The sequence below is a fragment of the Myotis brandtii genome, unplaced genomic scaffold (genome assembly GCF_000412655.1).
Source record: "Myotis brandtii unplaced genomic scaffold, ASM41265v1 scaffold18, whole genome shotgun sequence".
Lineage (NCBI taxonomy): Eukaryota > Metazoa > Chordata > Mammalia > Chiroptera > Vespertilionidae > Myotis > Myotis brandtii.
The window spans coordinates 4348699-4371128 of NW_005356674.1; the positions used below are offsets into that span (position 1 = coordinate 4348699).

The following is a 22430-nucleotide window of genomic DNA, read 5'->3' on the forward strand; positions in this document are numbered from 1 at the left end:
AATGCAGAGGAGAGAATTCCATCCAGAGGAGAAACAGAAGTGGACATGGGGGGTGTTGGTGGCTGGAGGGGATATAGGGGGAAATGAAGACACTGGACCAGAGAGAGGGCAAATGGGGAGAGGTGGGCTCCCAGAGCCTGGCCTGTCCCTCTAGGGAGCCTGGATTATGGTGGCCATGGAAGGGTTTTGAGAACGAGAAACTAAGCAGCCCAGTGGTTACCTGGCTTCATCACTTATTCCCTGTGTGACCCGGGGCGATCTAATTAACCTCTCAGAGACTTGGTGTCGTTTATAACACAAGGATGGTAACAGAACTCCCTGGCAGGATGACTGGGAGGGCCGAGTGGGATGACTAGAAGAGCGGGTAGTGGCACACCGGGCGCTCTGCGTAAAGAGCTGCCCATTACTGCCTTCTTCGGTTAGAGTTGGACAAAGCGCCTGGCGGCAGGTGATTCAATCGGTTCGGTGGATCACGTTAACTGGTACATTTTCAAACCCAGATTCACACTTCCTGTGGAGACAGGTCCTAAAAGAGCTGGCAAAGGTGTCTGTAAACAATAAAAGTGCAATTCAAAGGTCGCCGAGAGCGGTGAAAGCAGTGGGGGTTAGGAAAGGGCTCCAGGCAGGAAGCAAAGTCTTCTCTTCCCAAGGGTGCACGGTCCAACCAGGCAGATGTGACTTTGCAGCCCTCCTTCCCCCTGTATGCGCGCACACACACACACACACACTGAGCCCCCCAACCCCCTTGCCCAGTCCTCTCCCGCAAGGACACCTGGAAACCTGGAATCTTTCAGGGACACGCGGGGTACATTCCTCTGTGTCATCCCGCCCGTGGGATGAAGGGGTGATAGGAAGGCCGAGACGGGGTTGGGGAAGGTATTGGACTGAGTCGGATTAATTTGCCCCTAGCAGTTCCGAAGGCAAAGCATATCGGAGCGGAAAGGGGGAGGCGGGGAGCGGGACGGGGAGAGGCACAGTAGGTCCTGTAGAGCCCAGAGCAGCCCGGGAACAGGGCCAGCCCCCCGCCAGGCCCGCAGCGCCGCCTCCCCGGAGGACAGTGGGGGCCGGGAGGAGGGAGCGGGAGGAGGCGGAGGGCGGAGGGCGGAGGAGGCGGCGCGCTGAGAGGTTATTTGTGGTTCGCTTTGATCCCTAGGGGGAACCTGAAACTCTCACATTCCTGGCATAGCAGCCGCCTCCAGCGCGGGCCGACCCTGAGGCTGCGCGCTGGGGCCCGAGCGGCCAGAGCATCGGCGCCGCCGCCGAGTGCACACCTCCGCCGCCGAGCTGAGCCGAGAAGAGCCGGGCTAGGTCGTCGGGTCTGACGGCGCTGAGCACCCGCGGGCCTCAGCGGTAAGGAAGGCCGATCGGCGCTTCAGGCAGCGCACTGGGCCGGCAGGGACGCGCCCCAGTCGAATCCCGTGCCCTGGCGCGGCCGGGTCTTTTCCGAGAGCAGGAGCGCGGCGGACCCAGCATCCTCATCGGGGGGCAAGGGAGCCCTTTCTAGGCAGTGACAAAGGTGGGCAAGGGCCTCCCCGCCCCAGGGGGCCGCACCGTGCTCCCGGAGTGGGGGAGTTCTCGAAGGCGCGCGGGTTCCCTGGAGCTGGGGAACTGGACAGCCTCTGGGGAGAGCGGGGTTCTGTTTGGGTCGCGGGTCGAGGAGAGGGGCGCGGAACAGCACTAGAGGCGCCGTTTCGAATTCAAGTCTCAGGGCCCTGGGGCTGATTTGATTCGGTGGGGGTTACAGGTGCCTTTGCCCCCCAACTAGCCCAAGAATTCCTCTTTGTCTTCCTTGGAAAATCCTCTTTGGAGCCACGATTTGGCTCTCACTTAGAAAGAATGCAGCCTGCCGTCCAGCCCGCTGACGTCAGCGCTGGGGCATTCGGAAAACAAAGAGGGCTGGCGAGGGAGGGAAGGAGGCGGGCCCGCGACACTTAAAAGACCTCCCTGGGCCACCGGCTACCTTCGCCCGCTGGCTCTAGGCGCACGGACAGCCCCCCGAGTGCTTGTAGTCGCCTGGGAGTGCGGGTAGGGCGGGCTCCCCGGCTGCGGTGCGGTTGGGGAGACCCTCACTCTTTTCTTAGACGAGCGTGAGCCCTGGCAAAGGCCGGAGATGGGTGCTGGCTTGGAAAGGAGGGGTTCCGAGACGCCGGCGCGCTATTGCGGCCGGCGTGAACCGCGAAGGTGGGGTGGGGGGCGCAGATTTCAGTAACGGCTCGGCTAAAAAGATGTGCATCTGAGGGTCTTGACGAGCACAAACTCGGGATGAGAGGCCCGGAGGAGGGGTTCCCTGCTCCCAGGCACATCGTTGGGGGAAGGAGGTCGGGAATCTGTCCCCTGTCAGGCGGACAGTGAGGGACTTAGGAAATGCCTGGCGGGTGAAAGTCTAGGGCAGCGATTTTCAACCTTTTTCATTTATTGGCACACATAAACTAATTGCTAAAATTCTGCGGCACACCAAGAAAATTCTATTTTTTTGCCGATCTGGCAAAAAAAAATAGATATAATTTTGATTCATTCACACTGGAGGGCTATTGTTGTGTTGGCTGTTGTCGTTTTTTCATTTGGCAATCTAAAGGAAAAGAGGTCAGTGCCCCGGACTAAATAGTCAGGTATTGCATGTTTTAAAAATTCCTGTGGCACACCAGTGTGCCTCTTTGCAGCACAGCGGTTGAAAATCGCTGCTCTAGGGCGAACTGATTCTTGTTTGTGTTGCCTCTGGTAGCCCTGAAGTTTTGCCTGTCCACTCCAGGAGTGTGTAGGGGGAGGGGACGGCATGCTTGGGTGCCAGGAAGGATGGGGACAGAGATGTCCTCCAGACTTATCTCCTGCTCCTCAGCTGTGGGCAGCTAGGAGGAGGGAGTGGACGAGGAATGGCTGCTCTGACAACCTGCCAAGCGCAATGCAGCAGCCACTGGATCTAGTTTTGTGGCAGAGGAAGGGCCACATTCCTCCCATTCCCCTCCTCCCATGCACACAGGACCTTGTGGAGGTGTGGGTTTTGTTTGGCTTTCCCTGAATCCCAGTTTGGAGGTTTGTGTTGGAGGAGGCTGTGGAAAGGAAGGCCGCCTTCCAGGCATGAGCCACTGGGAGCCCAAGCTCCAAAGGGAACACCTTCTTCAGACGTAATCTCCCTGCACTCACAGCCCCCATCCTCCAGCTCCAGGTCCCTGCAACCAAGAGCCACCCCCTCCTTCCCTTACTCCTCCATTTGGCTCAAGTGGGTGTTACTGATGTCCAGATGCTGAGTGCCCATCTGCTATGTGGCTAGAGGACCATAGGGGGCTTTTCCAAGTTGTGTGTGTGTGCCTGTGTGTGTGTGTGTGTGTGTGTGTGTGTGTGGTGGCTGACGGTAATTGTAAACTCAAAGACGTCCATCCTTTCTTTTTCCCTTGAGTGCCCATACAGATACTGTCAACACACACAGGCTCTGTAACTGACCCACAAACCTTGATGGGTCGCACCTTTTTGCCTCATCTCACAGAACCATTGCCCTATTGTAGTGTCTCTTCTTTCATCCCTTACTCACCAATCCAGAATCATTTCTCCTTCTTTCTATTTACCTTGCAAAGTGACTGCCAAGGTCATCCCATGACAAAGAGGGCTCCACAGGGTAAAGGGTGGTGTTAGCTAAAGCTCAGGCGTGCATTATTTAATCTAGAGGGTGCTGGGGGCTGCTTGCCCAGGGCTTCTACTGGATTGGACTCATTCTTTATCACCTGCCAATAAAGTGGGGTCCTGTGCACCCCTGGACTGGACAGCTAAGTGGTTTGATTTGATCTAGGTCTGTCCTGGAGTTTCTCATCAGGCTCTTTGATGGGTGGCTGACTGCAGGAGGCTATGGTTTCTGGTTGCTTTGCCTTCTAGGTACTGGTGTCTTTCTCTGAGGCATAGTAAGTCCCCATGAATATAGTTATAATGGCAATCCTTTGCCAAAGATTATAGTGCACCAGAACTCAACAGCCACTGCCTCTTTTAATTTGCAACTTCATGCAGCAAGCCTTATTCTTTCCGTTTTTTCTGATGGAGAAACAGGCTCAGAGCTTAAATAACTTTCATTAATCAGGGGCAGCACTGGCGGTTGAACTCAGGCTTGTGTGGAATTCTAGGCCTTGCTCTTTACCATTAAACTTTGGACCTAATGGAAAGTTCATCCCTTTCCCATGTGCCCCCACTCATTGTTCTTCTTTCTTTCTTCCCAGGTGCCCTGGGGCCACGTGCCTCTGGCCATTGTCTGGGTAGGTGTGTGCAAGCTGAGGAAGCATGAGGACGCTGGAAGACTCCTCTGGAACAGTCCTGCACCGCCTCATCCAGGAGCAGCTGCGCTATGGCAATCTGACTGAGACACGCACGCTGCTGGCCATCCAGCAGCAGGCCCTGCGGGGTGGGGCTGGAGCTGGGGGCACAGGGAGCCCCCAAGCCTCCCTGGAGATTTTGGCACCCGAGGACAGCCAGGTGCAGCAGGCCACAAGGCAGGAGCCCCAGGGCCAGGAGCACCAGGGCGGTGAGACCCACCTGGCAGAGAATCCCCTCTACCGGCTGTGCCCACAGCCCAGCAAGGGTGAGGAGCTGCCCACCTATGAGGAGGCGAAAGCCCATTTGCAGTACTATGCGGCCCAGCAGGCAGGGCCCCGGCCACATGTTGGCGACCAAGATCCCCGAGGGGGCCCTGGAGGCAATCGGAGGCAAGATGAGGCCCTGCGAGAGCTGAGGCATGGCCATGTGCGCTCCCTGAGTGAACGGCTCCTGCAGCTGTCCCTGGAGAGGAACGGTGCCCGGGCCCCTAGCCACATGAGCTCCTCCCACAGCTTCCCACAGCTGGCCCGCAATCAGCAGGGCCCCCCACCCAGGGGCCCCCATGCTGAGGGCCCGGAGCCCCGTGGACCTCCACCTCAGTACCCACACGTTATGCTAGCTCACGAGACCACCACGGCTGTCACCGACCCGCGGTACCGCGCCCGCGGCAGCCCACACCTCCAGCATGCTGAAGTCAGGTAACTAACTGCCCACCGTGCCCTTTCGAGCTCTTGACTTCCTGTCAGGGTAGTTCTCCCAGGATAGAGAGCCTCCGGAGCCCCTTGTGTCACGGCTCCTTCCCAAGACGGAGGAGCTAATGCCCAGGGCAGGACTTAGCTAAGGTCACAGGAGAACTTGGTGACATCCCTTGCTTTGATTCGGACATGGACACCTTTGTCTACCTACCTATAGCCATCAACTAACGAGTGTTCCCAGGGGGTACGAGTTACAGCAGGGGGTTAAAGGTCAGGTCTCAGAAAGAACTTGCTAAAGGCAGGGTTGGGAATCATTGCCAAGCTTTAAGTTAAGTGGGAAGAAGGGGACCTCCTTTTCTGCGTATTGGGAGGTGTGCCTAACTGGAGGCAGGGAGGACCAAATGGCCTCCTTAGAGACCTCTCCCATTCTGCACCAGGGCAGAGTTGCCCTGTCTCTACTGTCCATTTCCTTTCATGTTTAACCCTGTGATCCATGTGTCTGCAGGCTGGAGGGGGAGAGGATTCAGGGTCTAGATGAGCCCCGTTCTGTGGAGGCTCTGAGAGGCTGCTGGGGGACATGGAGTTTCATTCTAAAGGGGATGTGATGGGCTTACCTTTTTAAAAAGGCCTCTCTGGCTGCCTCTAGAGAGTGGAGTCTAAGGGACAAGCGTGGAGACAGGGAGCCCAGAGAGTGCAGAAATAGGGGTTCCTAGAAATGAAGTTGACACACTCTTCATTTCACACACCCTGAGTCATCCCACGGGGGTCCAGGATCCCCCTTCCCAGAGGGGCCTGAGGATCTGCACACTCCATTCCTCTGATGGCTCAAGGTCAAAGTCTGCTTCTCTTCGTGCATGCTGATTCTTCATTTAGTCACCCACTTTCCCACCAGTTGGCCTTTCCTTGCTCTCGAGAAATTAGTGACGCGAGGATGTTGGTATTGGAGGAACCAGAGAGCCTTGTGGGTTCTCCGCAGCCTTTACCTCCCAGGCCCCCTACCTTATCTCCCTTCTCAGGGCTGGGCTGGGGAAAGTCTCGGAAGCTGAGTCGTGGTTTCTTCTTTGGGACCAGCCTTATTGAACCCTGTCAGGAAAAGATAATATCGTGGAAAGGAAGTAGACTGTTTGCAGGAGAACAAAAAAAGGGAGGTAGGGGGCAGGGAAGGGAGAGCAAGTGTGAAGGGAAAGGAGACGCTATTCTTTCTGGGAGCTAAGTCATCCCCAAAGAATGCCAGTTGTGTCTGCCAGGCCCGGTGCAGGGGGAGCACGTTCCGTGAAGTCACCCCGAGAAGGCCGCATTAGGCAGTGCAGGGGGACTGGGCATTTCAGTGAGACCCTCTGCTCAGCGCTCACCGGAAGCTCTGCCTTAGCCGATCCGATGAGGACTGTGTGTTGGGAACTGAAGGCAGGGCCTTTTAGCCTAGGGTCCTGAGAAGAACAAGGGAGCAAGGCTGCAGGGGAAGGGATGAGGGGAGGGCAGGCATGAGGACTGAGATGATGGACCCAGAAGTGGAATTAAGTTTTCGTGGGGTTTCTGGGAATTGGACAATTCATGGCAAAACGGAGACCATCTGTTGTTTTACACTTGGAGTCACAGGCCACTTGCTCTTTGCTCCCTCCCTCAACACAAGACCCTGAGGCTTGAGATACACCAGTGCTAGAAGCCAGTCAAGCGTTGTCCCTGAACTCAGGCTCTGGTGGTAGTCCAGAGGCAGCCCCTCCACCTAAGGAAATGCAGTGTTTGGGTCACACTTACTCTTTAAACAGAGAGTAAGTTGCGGTCCCCACTAGGAGAGGGAGAGGATGGGCCACCATTATGGTAGCACCTGCTGTAGGCCCGGCACTCTGCCAGGCCTGTATGTCCCTGGCAAACCCCCTTGAAGCCAGAGATGCCTCCCCTCAGGATCTAGCAGAGCCATGCTGGCACCTTGGGGATTTAAATGCCTACTTTGTCAGACTGGAGCTCAGACTCCTTCTGACCTCTGTCTCGCCACTCTAACCTTAGCCACAGTCTTCTAAAAATGTTTCTGCAAGGGCCCCGAACTAGGAGGGAAAAACGTGTGTGCCCCGCTGGCAGGTGCTAATGTCACGTGACGCCTGACACTAGAGGCTCATAATAGACACAGAGGTAGCTGCTGGGGCTCAGCCACCACGTGGTCCAGGGACCTGGAAGGCGGTGTGCTCAGTCAGGATGGATGTGGCCTCCAGACCCCAAAAGAACCTGCCTTTGATTAGAAGGTTCCAGTGTGTATTTTTAAAGATGCCTTCTTTAAGCACTGGTTAGAAAGCCCAGGACTGCCCAGGCTGAGCCTTCTGGCCCGAATCCCCTCTAGCCCTGCTCTCCTAGCCCTTGAGGGTCTTCGGCTGACACCTTGTGGAAAAGGCCTTTCCCACTGTGGGGAGGCTGAGTTGACTTGTCTTTCTAGTATGCCCAGGAGGGCTGGGCCGACCCAGGGCTGCTCTGGGGGGGGGTCTGTGCAGTCTCTGAGCATCATCTCTTCTGTTCCCCAGGATCCTGCAGGCCCAGGTGCCTCCTGTATTCCTCCAGCAGCAGCAGTACCAGTACCTGCAGCAACCCCAGGAGCACCTTCCACCCCCACACCCAGCTGCTCTGGGCCATGGCCCACTAGGGTCCCTCAGTCCACCTGGGGTGGAGGGGCCAGCAAGCACCCAGGCCTCCTCGGCCACCTCGGGCAGTGCCCACCTGGCCCAGATGGAGGCTGTGCTGAGGGAGAATGCCAGGCTACAGAGGGACAATGAGAGACTACAAAGAGAGCTGGAGAGCTCAGTGGAGAAGGCTGGCCGAATGGAGAAGGTAGGCCCTGCTGGGGCCTCAGGGGCAGGGGGAGGAAGGGACCTGAAGGCTGACTGGGGAGTGGGCTGTCGAAGGGGAGGCAGCAGAGTCTGAAAGCTTGTCTGGCTGGGCTTTCTACTCGTCCCTCTGCCCCCCACCCCCTAATCCCTCATGCACCCTCCCTGGCTGACTCCAGACAGCTGGGGAGCAGCCGCGAGGCCAGCAGAGCAGGTCTGGAGCATGAGCAGTTGCTGGCCAGGGGTGATTAGAAAGAGCTCATTCACCAGCTCCCTGCACACTCGCACCCCTCCCCTCCCGCGGACACCTCCCACAGAGAGCCCTTTGTGTCCCCCACACAACAGCAAGTCTGTTCTAGGCCAATCCTAGCCAAAGAGAAAGCCCCTCCTCTTGGAAAAAAACGAGCGACTTATTGGAATCACAGGCCAGCTAGGAGCACGTGCGGAACCTGCCAGCAGCCAAGTGGGAGGGGCAGCTGGGCCGGGCTGGCCCTCTACAGTGGATGGCGATGGCCAGAGGAGCAAATACTCTGGGCAGAGGTGACTCACACGGGGGTCCAGTGCCCCATTCTTTAGTGAAGGTCGACTGCTGTGTGTTCAGCTTTAGCTGGTGGCCTCAAACCTCCCGTGGCTGTCCTGTGGTGTCTAAAATAGGTTAAACCTCAGAACATGGCTGGAATCCTTTTGTGCCCACTGCTGGCCCACTGGACTCAGATTGAAAAGCTGTGTTTAGTTACCCTGGAGGTACCTAGTCTTGGGTTCATTAGGCATCTGGGCCTTAGGAAGGTTGACAGGACCCTGGCTTGCTGGTCCCAGCAGTCTGGTCCACAGCCCGAGGCTGCAAGTTTCTGACCCTCCCACTGTCACCACCTGGATTTTTTGCTCTCGTTTTTCATCATCTCCTCTCATCTTCTCTGATGGAGAGCAGATCAGCCTGGGCCTGTGGAGGGGGCTTTGAAGCCACACACAGCCCGGGAGCTCTCCCCTTCAGCTCTGCTGTCTGCCTCTTGCAGCTGGAAAGTGAAGTCCAGCGGCTCTCTGAGGCCCACGAGAGCCTGACGAGAGCCTCTTCCAAGCGGGAGGCCCTGGAGAAGACCATGCGGAATAAGATGGACAGTGAGATGAGGAGGCTGCAGGACTTCAACCGGGATCTTAGAGGTGAGAGCCGTTCACCCAGCTGGAACTGTCCTCTGCAAAAAGAAGTGTAAATTGACTCAAAGAGGGCCAGGTTGAGACCCCTGGGGGCCACCTTGATGGAGATGCTCGTTCTGAGTTCTGGACCTTGGAGCCCCCTGTGGAACTCGCATTTATGTGGCCTTAGCTGCTCCCTCCTCATCAGGCCCTGAGCTGATCCAGGGGCTCCCCTATGAGTCCATCCCTACCTTAGAGGATGCAGCCCCATAGATAGGATTCCAGGGGACACCTGGGTAGGCAGCTTCATTGGATACTCAAGCATCTTTTCTTTATTTCAAACAGAGAGATTGGAATCTGCAAACCGCCGCCTGGCGAGCAAGACGCAGGAGGCCCAGGCCGGCAGTCAGGACATGGTGGCCAAGCTGCTTGCTCAGAGTGAGTAGGGGTCCCACTCAGAAGCCTGGCCAGGTGGATGGGTGGTGGGACCATGGAAGCCCCTTTGGACAGTAAGGACTGGATCTTCCCCTTGTCAAACAGGGCTTTGAGCACAGGTTTACTGGGTGCCTACTATGCGCCGAGCACTGGACTGGGCTTGGGGCAAGGGGCGCCTTCCGAAGAAAAAGAATATTTGGTTCTCTATTTATTGGGGAGATCAGTGAATACAAGAAGGGACAGCTGGCGAGCAGTGATTTGCTGAGCTGTGTTGCTGACCATCAGTGCAGTGTCCTTTGGAAGCAGAGGTGTAGTGGGCAGTGGAGGAGGCAGGATCGCTCTGGAGATGGTGAGAGGAAGCGCCTGAGTTTCCCCAAAGGTTCAGGCAACAGAAGGGTTGGGGATCCTCAATGCACAGCTGAGAAGCCGAGGAGCACGGCAGCACCTGAAGACAGCAAAAATGGGTTCCTGGAGCTTAACCAACAGGTGCAGCCTCCAAAAGGGGCTGGGAGGCTTCTCTCCAGGGGTTGATCGAAGCCACCTTGAAGAGCAGATGAGTTGATTATTGGCTATTCCACTCAGTCTTTCATTGGTTCCTCAGCTGCACTGTGCTAGTGTTGCGCGGAGGGTGAAAACGGGCCTGGAAAGGTACTGTGGCCTGGAGGTGAGGAGAGAGGGGCTAAGCTTGAGGAAGGAACAGAGTAAAGGAGCCACAGATCCGAGGGAACAGGGTACCCTGGCCCTGGAGACCAGTGACTAGGGGGTCCCCAGTGGCCAGAGAGAGAGGCTCTGTGGGAATGGCAGGAATGGAGAGTGGGCCACAGGTGAAGAGACAGCTGGAAGGTTCAAGGAGAGGTGCATGGGGGTGGGGTGGGGGCAGAGGAAGCACTAAGCTCAGCAGCAGGAAGCTGTAGCAATCAAAGAGGCATTTATTGAGCTCCTACTGTATGATCCTACTTTGTTTTATAGTGATATTTGGGGGGTGCAAGAAGAGGAATGGGGGTGTCTGGTGTCTGGGTGAGGGTGGCCTTGAGGAAGGAACCTTCAGGAAGCCTACTGTGGTTGGCACGGCTAGTAGGGAGTGACCAGAAATGGTGGAGCCGCAGGAGGAGTGAGCTCTGACTGGCAGCACCTCCTTCTTCCTCCAGGAGAGTTCAGGGCCTGGAATGGGTGAACACAGCACTGAAGGGGGTGGGGTGGGGCAGGAGGTGGGCTGGGCTGTACTGGCAGGGTGGAGCGAGGTGGCCATGGCTTGTGTCTCTAGGAGGGAGGTGATGGGTGGTGGGGGAATAAGGAGAGGCTGCAGCCCTTGGGGGTCTGGAGAGGACCAGTTGCTGGGAGGAGGCAGAATAGGGGTGTCTGGTAGGAAAGGGCCTACTTCTGGGCCCTGGATCTGCCAAACAAAGGAAGTCACTGCGAGTTTCTGGGAGCCGGCAGAGGAGGGGCGTGGGGGAACAGGCCTGGAGGCGTTTCCGCTCCCTGGGGAGCGAGCGCCAGGCTGTTCTTGGCTCCTCGCTGGAGCCAGTAATCTCGCAGCCGCGGGTGACCTGGATGCCTGGCATTCCAGAGCCGCTGGGCTGTTCTGCTGTGGGCCGTCCCCCCTCCGCTTCCTCGCTGCACAGCCCTGCCCCCTTCACCTGGCCCTTCCCCGCCCGCTGCTGCTTTGGGAGGAGAGAGTTGACCCAAAGGCAGAGTGGAGTGTGCAGGTGGGGGGTGGGAGGGGCTCGATTTCTCAAGGCGAAAGGGCATCCCCCTGCTCCCTCCACAGCTTGTTCTGCCTCCCCCGCACCCCCCTGCCCCCCGCAGGCTTCCTCCACCCAGAAAATTCCCTCCCAGACTGGCAGGACCATGGTTTTATCCTGGTGGCTGGGGATGGCCAAGGCCTGAGAACTCCCAACCCCTGCTAGGGCCCTAGAGGTGTGTGAGGCGGCAGGAAGCTACTGGAAGCAGAAAGCTAAGACCTCCCACCCCGCCCCAAAGGCTGAGGAAAGCCAAACGACTCTTCCTTGCTCCTTAATAGCCATGGGGAAACACAGAACTCTCAGGGAGAATGTCTCTGGGTGACCTCAGCCTCTCCTCCACCCCCCACTAGGGGGGAAGTGTGATCCCGATCACCAGTGCCACTGCCCCTCCTACCGGGCTGGCCGCACAGACCCCAGCTCTACAGACCCCAGCCCTCCCTGCTCTGGTCGTGCCCGGCCCTTTCTGGGGACCTGGCCGTGAGCCCTGCCACCTGGTTCTCCTAGCTCTACCCCCCTTGGCAGTTCTTTAGGACAGGAGGACAGTTATGATAAGACTGGGATGAGATACAGGCCTCCTGCAAACTCCACGAGCTGTGCTGTCGAACCCACCCAGGAGAGGGCCATTGCCTCTAGGTCCAAACTCTCAGTCTGCTGGCCTTGCCTACCCTCTCCACCCACTCACTGAATGCTAAGCCGGCCCAGTATGAACACTCAATTTTCTATAGTATTGAGCTTCTCCATCTTTTCCCTCCACACCAAGGAATGAGGCTGGCTTTGGGCCCAGCCTTCAGAAATCCATAGTCTGACCTGAGTCGTCGATGACCTCCCTCTCCTCTCCCAGGGCCCCGAGTAATTGAATCCTCCTTTTCTGCCTGCCCAGTTCCCAAGTGTCCAGTCTTCTGTCCCAGAACCCGTACTGTCCTTTACAGTAGTACTTAGCCACACGTGACACAAGATTAAAATTAAATAAAATGAAAAATTTAGTTTCTCCCTCCAACCAGCTCCATTTCCAGTGCTCACTGGCCGCACATGCCACATGGCTGCTGCACGGACCGGCACAGTACAGGGCAGTCTCATTACAGCCGAAACCCCACTGTGCGGTGATAGTGCCGCTCCAGTGCCTCTGAGTGCCTCAGGCAGGCCCCGGGCCCAACCCCCTTCTGCCCTCCAGCAAGGCAGGCAGTGGGCACGCTTGCCTGGGCGAGGCAAGCCTGGGAGGTGGCTTTAAGCCTAGAGCATCAGCTGAAGGATTCCGTGGTCTGGCTCAGGTCTTGCTTGGCCCAGCTAATGGAGCGGGTCTCTGAACTGAGCTCTCCTGGACAGTTAACAGGATGATGTAAAAGTCAGGATGGCTGCGACCTCAGACACAAATCTTTGGACCATCGTCATTTTCGTTGTGCTGCAAAGTTTGCATTTCTTTATGAGCCTGGATGCCCATATCTCAGTGGTCCCCACGGGCCATGGAAAGTAATGGGGCCGGGGGTGAGGGGGGCATGCTGGGTCCATAGAATGAGCCCTGGAGTCCACTTTGGGAGGCCCTGGGTGCAGGGTTTTATACTAAAGCCAGAAGCAGCCTGGTCTGGGGAGCCAGGCTGACTTGTGTTCCCACCTGGCGGTACCGTTCGCTTCTTCTGTTTCCTCCCCTATAAGTTGGAGGTCACACATCCTACCTCGGAGGGGCTGTTATGGGAGGCTTCGGCAGAATAGGAAGTGTAGGTGCCCAGCTTGTAGGCTAGCTAACGGTGGTTCTCGTCCCTGTTCCTCCATCCTCCCACTTGAGCGATGTCCATGTCACAGTCCACCTGAGCCTCCGTTTTCTCATCTGTAAATGAGCATCACAGTTCCTGTCTGGCCAGTCTCTAGTGTCCTTCTGAGGCTCAAGGGAAATGGTGAATGTATTTTAGAAACCATGACACCTGGTACAAGTGGACAGTGTTTGGGGCTCTCCCTTGGCAGGGCCATAGCCCAGCAGAGAGAGAATGTAACCTAGAGAGACAACTGCCGGGGCCCTGGTCCTGCGTGGCCATTGACTCCTAACTTAAACTGAGCCCCAGTTTCCTCACCCATAATGTGGTTAATACTGGTACCCAACTCTTAGGGTTGTTGAGTGGATAAGATGCAAGTGTGCTCACCCAGCAGTCAGCATGGAGCCTGGCCCTCCGTGGGCACCCAGTAGGGCCAGCCAGGGTGGCCGCTGTCCCTGACCGAGCCCCCCTCTCTCCCTGCAGGCTATGAGCAGCAGCAGGAGCAGGAGAAGCTGGAACGGGAGATAGCACTGCTGCGTGGTGCCATCGAGGACCAGCGGCGGCGCGCTGAGCTGCTGGAGCAGGCTCTGAGCAACGCCCAGGGCCGGGCGGCGCGAGCTGAGGAGGAGCTGCGCAAGAAGCAGGCCTACGTGGAGAAGGTGGAGCGGCTGCAGCAGGCACTCGGGCAGCTGCAGGTTGCATGTGAGAAGCGGGAGCAGCTGGAGCTACGTCTACGCACGCGCCTGGAGCAGGAACTCAAGGCCCTGCGTGCCCAGCAGGTGAGCTGGGGAGCCCTGTGGAGGTGGCAGTGCTGGGACAGCCCCTGGAGAGGACAGTTTCAAAGTCCCTAGGAGCCCCTGCACAGAGCAGGCAAGGCCCCCTTGGAAAGCAAGGGTGATCTCTGCTCTACCCTGGCTGCCAGGTTCCTCCAAACCTCCAGTCCCAGCAGAGGCTCTGCCACGCGGCCTTGTGCTGATCTTGGGGACTCAAGACTTGGGATTCTGTCCTCAGGAGCAGCTCCTTGGAAAGCAAGGGTGATCTCTCCTCTACCCTGGCTCCAGGCTCCTCCAAACCTCCAGTCCCAGCAGAGGCTCTACCACGCGGCCTCGTGCTGATCTCGGGGACTCAAGACTTGGGATTCTGTCCTCAGGAGCAGCAGGGGTTGGTGTTCTTGGTCTCTAGAAAAAGTGGTTTTGGATCTTTGATATAGAAGACTAGCTGCTCTTTTTTTTTTTTTTTAATATATTTTATTGATTTTTTACAGAGAGGAAGGGAGAGGGATAGAGAGTTAGAAACATCAATGAGAGAGAAACATCGATCAGCTGCCTCGTGCACACCCCCTACTGGGGATGTGCCCGTAACCAAGGTACATGCCCTTGACCGGAATCGAACCTGGGACCCTTCAGTCCGCAGACTGACGCTCTATCCACTGAGCCAAACCGGTTAAGGCAAGACTAGCTGCTCTTATGTGTCACTCCACGATCAAGGGAGATGGTCACCCAGATCCTAAACCTTTGCCCTCACTTTGTACCGTATAAATAACTGGTATTTGCGGACTAGATAGAGAGTTCTGTCTCCACTCCCAGCCTTACGCTTCCCACAGAGGTAGGATGACCAAGCCTCCTGGTATGGCCAGTGCTGTCCTGGTTTACACCTGTTATCCAAGTGGCGTTATGCAGAGCGCTCCTTTCCCAGTTCAGAGGTTAATTTATGTGGTCGCCTGTGCAGAGGCAGACCTGGTCTTTCCCACACCCTTGGCCACAGGATTTGGGGCAGGGATGTGGGGTCCTTGCCACTTCCTTTGTCTCTGGGTGGACGCAGGATGGGAGAGGAGTGTGCTGCGAGTGGCTGGACAAGCACACGCATAAGCCAGAGTCCTCTGGGGGTGAGCACCAGTGGCCGGCACACCCCAGCCTCCATCCTTGACCACAGTACTCCTTGCTTTGCAGAGACAGGTCGGCACCCCCAGCGGTGGTGGCAGTGGTGGGTCCCCAGAACTGAGTGCCCTGCGACTATCAGAGCAACTGCGGGAGAAGGAGGAGCAGATCCTGGCGCTGGAGGCTGACATGACCAAGTGGGAGCAGAAGTATTTGGAGGAATGTGCCATGAGGCAGTTTGCCATGGACGCAGCCGCCACCGCCGCTGCCCAGCGCGACACCACTCTCATCCGACACTCCCCCCAGCCCTCACCCAGCAGCAGCTTCAATGAGGGCCTCCTCGCCGGCGGCCACAGGCATCAGGAGATGGAAAGCAGGTTCGGCATTGCAGGCCAGGCCAGGGCCCCCGAGGTGGGGAGGGAGGTAGCAGTGGCCAGTTCTTAATCTCTGATGAACAGTCCCCTCTCCCCACATGGCTCAGCAGGCCCTCCTACTTCTGAGCTGGCCCTGTGTGTTGGGCACACCAGGCATTGTATGCATGTCCTTTCCCAGAGATAGCGACTGAGCCCTGGACCTGCCCAGGAGACCCTGGCTGTGGAGGTGCTGGAACCCGCAAGGCTCAGTGTCTCTACCTGCTCCCCTTCCACCATGTAAATCAGAGACTTTCCAACTGAGGCCACACCATGTCCCACTCCGAAGGAATGTGGACTGGGTCCCTGGCTTGGGGGTAGCTAGCATTTTCTCTCCAGCAATAATGCCAGAGGCCCCTCGATTTCATGTGTCCTGTGTTTGACTCGAAGGCACAAGCACATCGACTGAGCCCATTTGATGGTCAGCAGCTCTGGCGTTGCACCCCAGGGCGAGGATTGTGCCATTGCTATCATCAGATGAGTCCAGGACCCGCCCCTGATGACCTGCCTTTGCTGGTCTAGGAAGGGGTGGTTTTTAGAGCATCGAAATCCAGACCTCTGATGAACTTTCCGAAGGCCCCCTCCTGGCCCCGCTGCAGGGGCACTTGGGTCCAGCCTGGCTGTAGGGAGGGCTTTCCCGCCAACGTTTACCAGGTGGTAAAGATGGGGGCTGCTGGGTCTGTGGGTCTGACGATGTGGGCATGACCTCTCCCCTCAGGTTAAAGGTGCTCCACGCCCAGATCCTGGAGAAGGATGCGGTGATCAAGGTCCTGCAGCAGCGCTCCAGGAAAGACCCCAGCAAGGCCCCCCAGGGCTCCCTGCGGCCCGCCAAGTCCGTGCCATCTGTCTTCGCGGCTGCAGCAACAGCGACCCAGGGCTGGCAGGCGCTCCCCTCTAGTGAGCGGCAAATGGATGCCCCTGCCTGGTTGGCTGCAGGTGAGCAGGGGCTGGTGGGTGGCACAGGTAGAAGGGTAGGTTGCTCTGAGGCCTTTCCTCCCAGAACTGAAGCTCAGAGGAACCAGGGCTTCCTGACCCCTTACCTGGGAGCCAGCTTAGACTCGCTAACTCCAACGATCCTGCCTCCCACAGCTGTCTTCGCCAGCGTGAAGTGGGGTGCTGCAGCCCTCACCCCCCATACATTTCATCACCCTCTGTGCCCAGACACTTAGCATCTAAGTAAAAATAAAGCTCTCTGTGCAAAGGCACCTTTGAGGCAAGCCCCCTACACTCACTCCTTCTAAGCAGATGCCCTAGAAATTCTAGAATCCCTGCTGATTTTAAGATTTTATCTACAAAGAAGGGTTCTATCACTCAAAACCTTTGGAAACCAATCTAGCCTGATAGTTATTCCCATTTGGAAACATATTTGGTCCTAATTGAAGTTCTTGCCAACCAAGAGTAACCTACAGCACCTTTTGCTCACAATAGGTGCAGTTAACTTGGGGTGTCCTTCCTCATGGGGGGTGGAGGGCACATCTTGTGGACAAGGCAATAACTGTCACCCTCTGCCTTTCCAGCAGACAGGGCTCCTGTGGAGGAGCCAGTGGCCACAGCTCCCCTTCCTGCCCATGCCAAACACGGGAGCAGAGATGGCAGCACCCAGACTGACGGCCTCCTGGACAGCACCCCGGCCTGCCTGGGACTGGAGCCCGACAGCCTTCTGGGGTGCAGCAGTGGCCAGAGGACAGCCTCACTGGGTAAGTCCCTACTTCCTGGCTGCTGTGCCTAGCAAGGCTGAGGACACATTGGGGTGCGAACTGCATTCCGTACCACACTCCTTCCCAGACCCCTTATGTTCATTGCCTCCACTCCAGGGGAGCCCTGCACAGTGCCTGGCCAGCAGGGCATATGGCCCACCTCAGTTTGAACTTGAGGGCTGGTTGGGTGCGTGAATAGAGGAACAGAAAACCCTGATTACAGACAGATCTAGAGTTCAGAAAGAAAGCCACCCCATGGGAGACACTTTATCTCCTCTCTCCTAGTCTTCCTTACACATTTAATTGCCGATCTAAATATCTAAGACCATGGAGATTGGCTAATTATCCCGGTGGCACTCTCGAGTTGGAAGACTTCCTTTCGAAAGAGTCCAGGAAGGAGAAAGTTGAGAAGATGCCATTTAAACTTTTTGCTCCCTTTCACATTAGCCTTTGCATATTTGCTTGTGCCTCACGGCTCAGAAAACCACAGGCATGAAAAGAATGTAGCAGCCTGCCTCCCTCAGGGCCCTCCACCCTCCCTCCAAGCCCTCCAAGGAGTTCAAAGTTATAAACAAATGAGTCTTCCATGCAGGAGGTTGGGAGTCTGGGTGGAGAGCTGAGAGGGAGCAGAGCATTGTGCCTGGTTGGCCAAGTCATGGGAACCCAGGTCCCTGGGAGCTGAGGTGGGAAAAGTTGGTGGAGAAAGATCCTGTCTTCAGGATGTACCAGAGTTGAACAGAGTGGTCTGGAAACACAGGCTAATGTTTGTGCCTATGCTCTCGTCTCTGTAGACTCTGTTGCTGCATCGAGAGTCCAGGACTTGTCAGACATGGTGGAGATACTGATCTGAAAGAGTGGGTGCCACAGAGACTCGGTACCGTTCCCTGCTCTCCTCTGCCATTCGCAGCCATTCCAGCAGCCCCTCCAACTGCTGCTCCCCCACTTCTCCCAGCCGGGCACTCATTCCCATTGGCCATCTGGTCCCAGGAGCTTAGGAAGGATGCTACGGGGAGAGAGGGATGTACCTGTGCCCCAGAAGACCCTGCTTCTTAGCCCCACGTTCTTCCCAGGCTCATGCAGAATGAGGATTCAGCCTTTACCTGCTGCCCAAGCTTTGCTGCTGGGGTATCGACTGAAGAGAGCTGGGACCCTGTGCGTCCCCAGTTGACAGGGAGGAAGGGAGGGGGGTATATTGGTTTAGGGGCTGACTTCCAAGGATGGCTGCCCATGGACAATAGGTAGGCTGGTTCGGTAATGGAGTTGGCCATGGTGTTCCCCTCTGGCTAAGTGTGGTCCCAGCCAACCTCATCTGCTCCTCAGCTCCTCACTGCCTCCTTGGGACCACTAAGACTTGCTCCTGTGGGGGACCGTTTGAAGGTGTTAGTCCTGCAGAAGCCACGGCATCACCCCCTCACTGGCAGTGGGCAGGGGCTGATTAGTGGACTGGGATCTGCTGGGCAGTTTGTACATAACTCCCTTGCTTGTGGAACAGAAGATTGAAGCGTGCTGCTTCGGACTTGTCCCTCCTTCCGTGCTCTCATCCCTGCTGCCACGGTTCCTGGAACTTCTGACCAGCCTCCCAGTTAGTTCTCAAGTTCTTGGCCCATGGATTTTGATACCGGTTGATCCACGGAATATTTCGCTGTCTTTTCCTCCCATCTTGAGCCGTTTTAAATACCCATGGGACCCTCGCCATCACCAGCCTCGTGCAATGGCTCCACAGCTCCTGTCCCTGGGACATCCTGTCGGTCTGGTTATGACCCTGAGCCAGATGAAGTGAGCCACCGCACGCAGACATCTGCCACGGTGGGCTTTCTTGCACCCAGTTCTCGAAGAGTCTTTGTTCCCACCTGGAAGGATTGAGCGAGGGAGCGGTGCTGGTGAAAACTAGTCAATGAGCTACAAGATGTGACTCAGTTCTTTGAAGGGGGGCCCCCATCACAGAATGGCACCTGTGAGGCTGGCTCCTCCAGCTACCCGTGCCTGGCGCCCGGAAGCAGGGCCAGTGCTTGGAATTAGAACGAAGCATCCGCGTGGCAGCTGCCGGCAGCACTGACTTTGACCTCTGTCCACCCCTCTGCCCCAGCTCAGCCCCTGGAGCGATTGGTGGGCTTGAGCAGTTTGTCTTGACTGTTTTTAGTTCTCCTTGAATCTTTGTTTTTTCCTTTCCTGTTTTTAAGTTCTGTATGTGTTATTTTATTCCCATGGTTCCTTTTTGAACATTTGCATTTGCTGGACAATTGCATATTTTTTTAAAACCCCCTTGTCCTCTTATAGCTGAAAAATACATTTGGTTCATGTGCATTGTTTACAAAGCAAAAAGAAAAAAAAAAGGAGGAAAAAAAGGTAAAAAAGTATTGTGAAAGGAAAAAAAACACACAACTTAATATATTTTGGATTAATATTTGGTATTTCTTTTAAAGTATTTTTTTGTGCTGTGAACATTTTCTGCCAAAGACCATGATGTGTGTCTGTATGTTTAAGTTATCGTAAATATTTAAAATGTAAACATGGCTGTTTTGTTATGCCACCCTGTACCAGGATTGCTGCTGCATTCCACTGGGTATTACAGTATTTTAATAAAAAATAAGAATTAAAAGTGGTGTCTGTACAGGTGAGACTGCATTGAGAAAGAAGGAACGCGAAGGGGATGGGGACTGGGTGGGAGCCATCCATGTCATAGTGTCTGACCACTCAGCCCTGAACGGTACCCCCACACCCCACCCCCGTGCTCCTGTGTGCCTCGGTTCTTAAATGTTGGCTTGAGCATGTCCATACACAGCCGGCTCAGGGTCACTGCCATTCCTCGTGTCGAGGAGTGAAGGGTGCCAGTTACTGATTTCAGAGAGGAAGGGAAAGGGAGAGAGAGATAGAAACATCAACGATGGGAGAGAATCACGCCCCCCACGAGGGATCGAGACCACAACCTGGGCATGTACCCTGACCAGGAATCGAACCTCTCCCACTGAGGATCGAGCATGCAGCCTGGGCATGTACCCTGACCAGGAATCGAACCCTGACCTCCTGGTTCATAGATCAACGCTCAACCACTGAGGCATGCCGGTCGGGAAGGATGTTGGCATTCTTTGCACTTTCATGGAGAACACTTCAGCCTTAGAGGGTCTGACAGATGGCAGCCTCTCCAGGTGGCTTTGCCCAACCGGCTTTGTGTGGCCACACACTGATGACCACAGTAGGAGTGGGTGCCCAGAGGTGGATTTATCGTCCCCCCACACTCCTGTCTTCTCTTCACCCCCACCCATCACAGAAAGTGGTCTGGGACCCTCTGAAAGAGTGGGCACCATGCTTGCCCTCTGCCTGGATGTGGGCAGAGGGTGTTGTATGGCATGTTCTTGGGCACTGCCTCTCTCCCTTGCTGTGGCTTCACCACTCTTGCCTCAAGCTCAGGAAAGCATGTCACTTCAATCCAGAGAAGGGAAAAACACTCTCAGTCTCAGGTGTTGTATCGGAAACAGTACCTGCCTCCATGGGCCCGTTGACACCAAGGTCCCAATCAGGATGTGGGCACCTGATGGGAACAGTCACTGTGCAGCTCTGGGCGGAGCACTTTCAGAGCAGGTGTGGGGACTCAGCAGCCATGTTGGTGAGTGATGAGTAGGACCCTAAGAATATGTCTTCCTGAGCCAGCCTCTCTGCCCATAATAATTGGAGTCAGAAGTATTGGGAACCTCCAAGGACTTTTTTTCAGCAACTTTGCAAATGGTAACGGGGCCAATGGAACGGGCAGCTCTCCATGCAGGATTCCCCACCCAGCACAGAGGCCACAAACCCCACCCCCTGGGCACCCCAGCCCTCTCCAAGTTGTCTTCTCCACCTGGCAGCATCCATGCCCACCTTACTCCTACCAGGCCCTGGATCGGGCCCTCCCAGGATGCACTAGGTGGCCTGGATGGCGGAACTCTGCTCCCACTGCGCTTCCTTTGGCCACACCAGCCATTGGCTACACTGTGGTGTCCAAACAAGATGGCAGTGCCTGTGGCATTTCAAAAACCAGCTTAGCAAAGAAGTTCCTGTTCACCTCCACCTGCCCCCTTAAAGAGCCCTGGGAGGGCAGCTCAGACCCAGGTGCAGGAAGCCCTGACAGCGCCACCCACCCTCACCTTTGGCCAAGGACTTCCGAAGCATCTGTGCCTTTTGCAAGAGCTGGTCTCTCAGGAGTCACTTTAATATTTTCTTGGCACAGACCGGGGAAGTGAAGAAATCAACCCGGCCTGCCCAACGTGTATATGTGTGTGTATGCGTCTGTGTACATGTGTGCCTGAGCGTGTCATAGTAAAAGATGTGAGGGGCGCCCAAATCTTCTGGTGCCCTTGCAGCCACATAGTCAAGGGTGGGTCTGAGGAGCCACTTCCCAGAGCACTTTGTACATTAGCCTGACAAAGCTCCGGAACCGGTGGAGAAACAGGTGGAGTTGTAGGTCCTGGTGGGGTTGGGCGGGCCCTGGGTAGGAGAGTGTGGTGCTTGGGCACCTGTGATGAGGGGGCCTGGGCAATGAGGGACCAGTCCCTGGGTCTTCCAGGTGGTTCTGCTGGGCCCTTTGGAAGCCAAATTTCTTTGCCAGGGACAGCCCGGTCCTGCCTGCCCTGCCTCCACCAGGGCTGGGGGTGTGGCTCACAAGAGGCCCCAAGTGCTCCAGAGGCCAGAAGGCTACCTATGAGTGTGTCCAAGCCCTCTCCTCTCTCTCTCCTCCTGGTTAATCATTAACTCTGTCCCTGGCTCAAACATCTGTTAGCTCAGAGGGCTTGGCGAAAAGCGCCAAGATAAGGGCAGCAAATGGGGACCTAGTCTCCCAGAAATGGCTGAGGCCACCTACTGCCTCCAGGGACTCCAGCTGGACAGGAAGCTTGTTTGAAATGTCACCCTCCTGACTCCTAGCTCCGTGAGGACCCAGCCAGGATACAGTGTCTCTATGAACCCACCACATCCGGATCAAACACACAAGGAAAGCACCACAGCAACCAAGCTCTCAGCATCCTTTTCTAAAAGTTGACATATAATTCTCTCACCATTAAATCCACCCTTTTAGCCCTGGTCGGTGTGGCTCTGTTGTTAGGTGTCATCCCCTGCACTGAAAGGTCACGGGTTCAATTCCCGGTCATGGCACATGCCCAGGTTGTGAATTTGATCCCAGTAGGGGTGTATGTGGGAGGCAACAGATCTCTCTCCCTCTCTGTCCCTCTCCCTTCCTCTCCCTCTCCTTTCCTTTCTCTCTCTAAAAATGAATTTAAAAAATATTTAAGCCCTGACGGGTTTGGCTCAGTGGATAGAGCGTCGGTCTGCGGACTGAAGGGTCCCAGGTTCGATTCCTGTCAAGGGCATGTACCTTGGTTGCGGGCACATCCCCAGTGGGGAGTGTGCAGGAGGCAGCTGAATCGATGTTTCTCTTTCATCGATGTTTCTACTTCTCTATCCCTCTCTTTATCCCTTCTTCTCTGTAAAAAATCAATAAAATATAAAATAAAATAAAATAAAAAATATTTAAATCCACCCTTTTAAAATGTACAGTTTAGTGGTATTTTTTTTACAACATCCATGTTAAGCCAGTGGCTGATTGTGGGTGATCACCAGATGCCC

At 55.9% G+C, this 22430-nt stretch overlaps 1 protein-coding gene across 4 annotated transcripts; it reads left to right on the plus strand.

The window, feature by feature from the left end:
• The first annotated feature begins 1127 nt into the window (after positions 1-1127).
• Positions 1128-19434, plus strand: AMOTL2 (angiomotin like 2). 4 transcript variants are annotated; one of them, XM_014537513.1, is made up of 10 exons: positions 1128-1516; positions 4200-4991; positions 7499-7802; positions 8812-8956; positions 9275-9367; positions 13335-13630; positions 14801-15105; positions 15857-16074; positions 16659-16835; positions 17627-19434. In XM_014537513.1, exons 2-10 carry the CDS (start codon positions 4261-4263, stop codon positions 17683-17685), a joined length of 2328 nt encoding a protein of 775 aa, XP_014392999.1. In that variant the 5' UTR covers positions 1128-1516; positions 4200-4260; the 3' UTR covers positions 17686-19434. The 4 variants fall into 4 exon arrangements, with proteins under 4 accessions (XP_014392999.1, XP_005863620.1, XP_014392997.1 ...); XM_005863558.2 differs by having other exon boundaries at positions 1129-1516; positions 16656-16835; XM_014537511.1 differs by having other exon boundaries at positions 1129-1350; positions 16656-16835.
• Positions 19435-22430: the final 2996 nt, after the last annotated feature.

Excerpts from the sequence above, each read along its gene's own strand:
- AMOTL2 (XM_005863558.2), top strand. The coding sequence starts at position 4,261 with ATGAGGACGCTGGAAGACTCCTCTGGAACAGTCCTGCACCGCCTCATC. Across the intron at positions 7,803-8,811 it reads AGGCTGGCCGAATGGAGAAG|CTGGAAAGTGAAGTCCAGCG; the intron begins GTAGGCCCTGCT and ends TGCCTCTTGCAG. Across the intron at positions 8,957-9,274 it reads CTTCAACCGGGATCTTAGAG|AGAGATTGGAATCTGCAAAC; the intron begins GTGAGAGCCGTT and ends TATTTCAAACAG.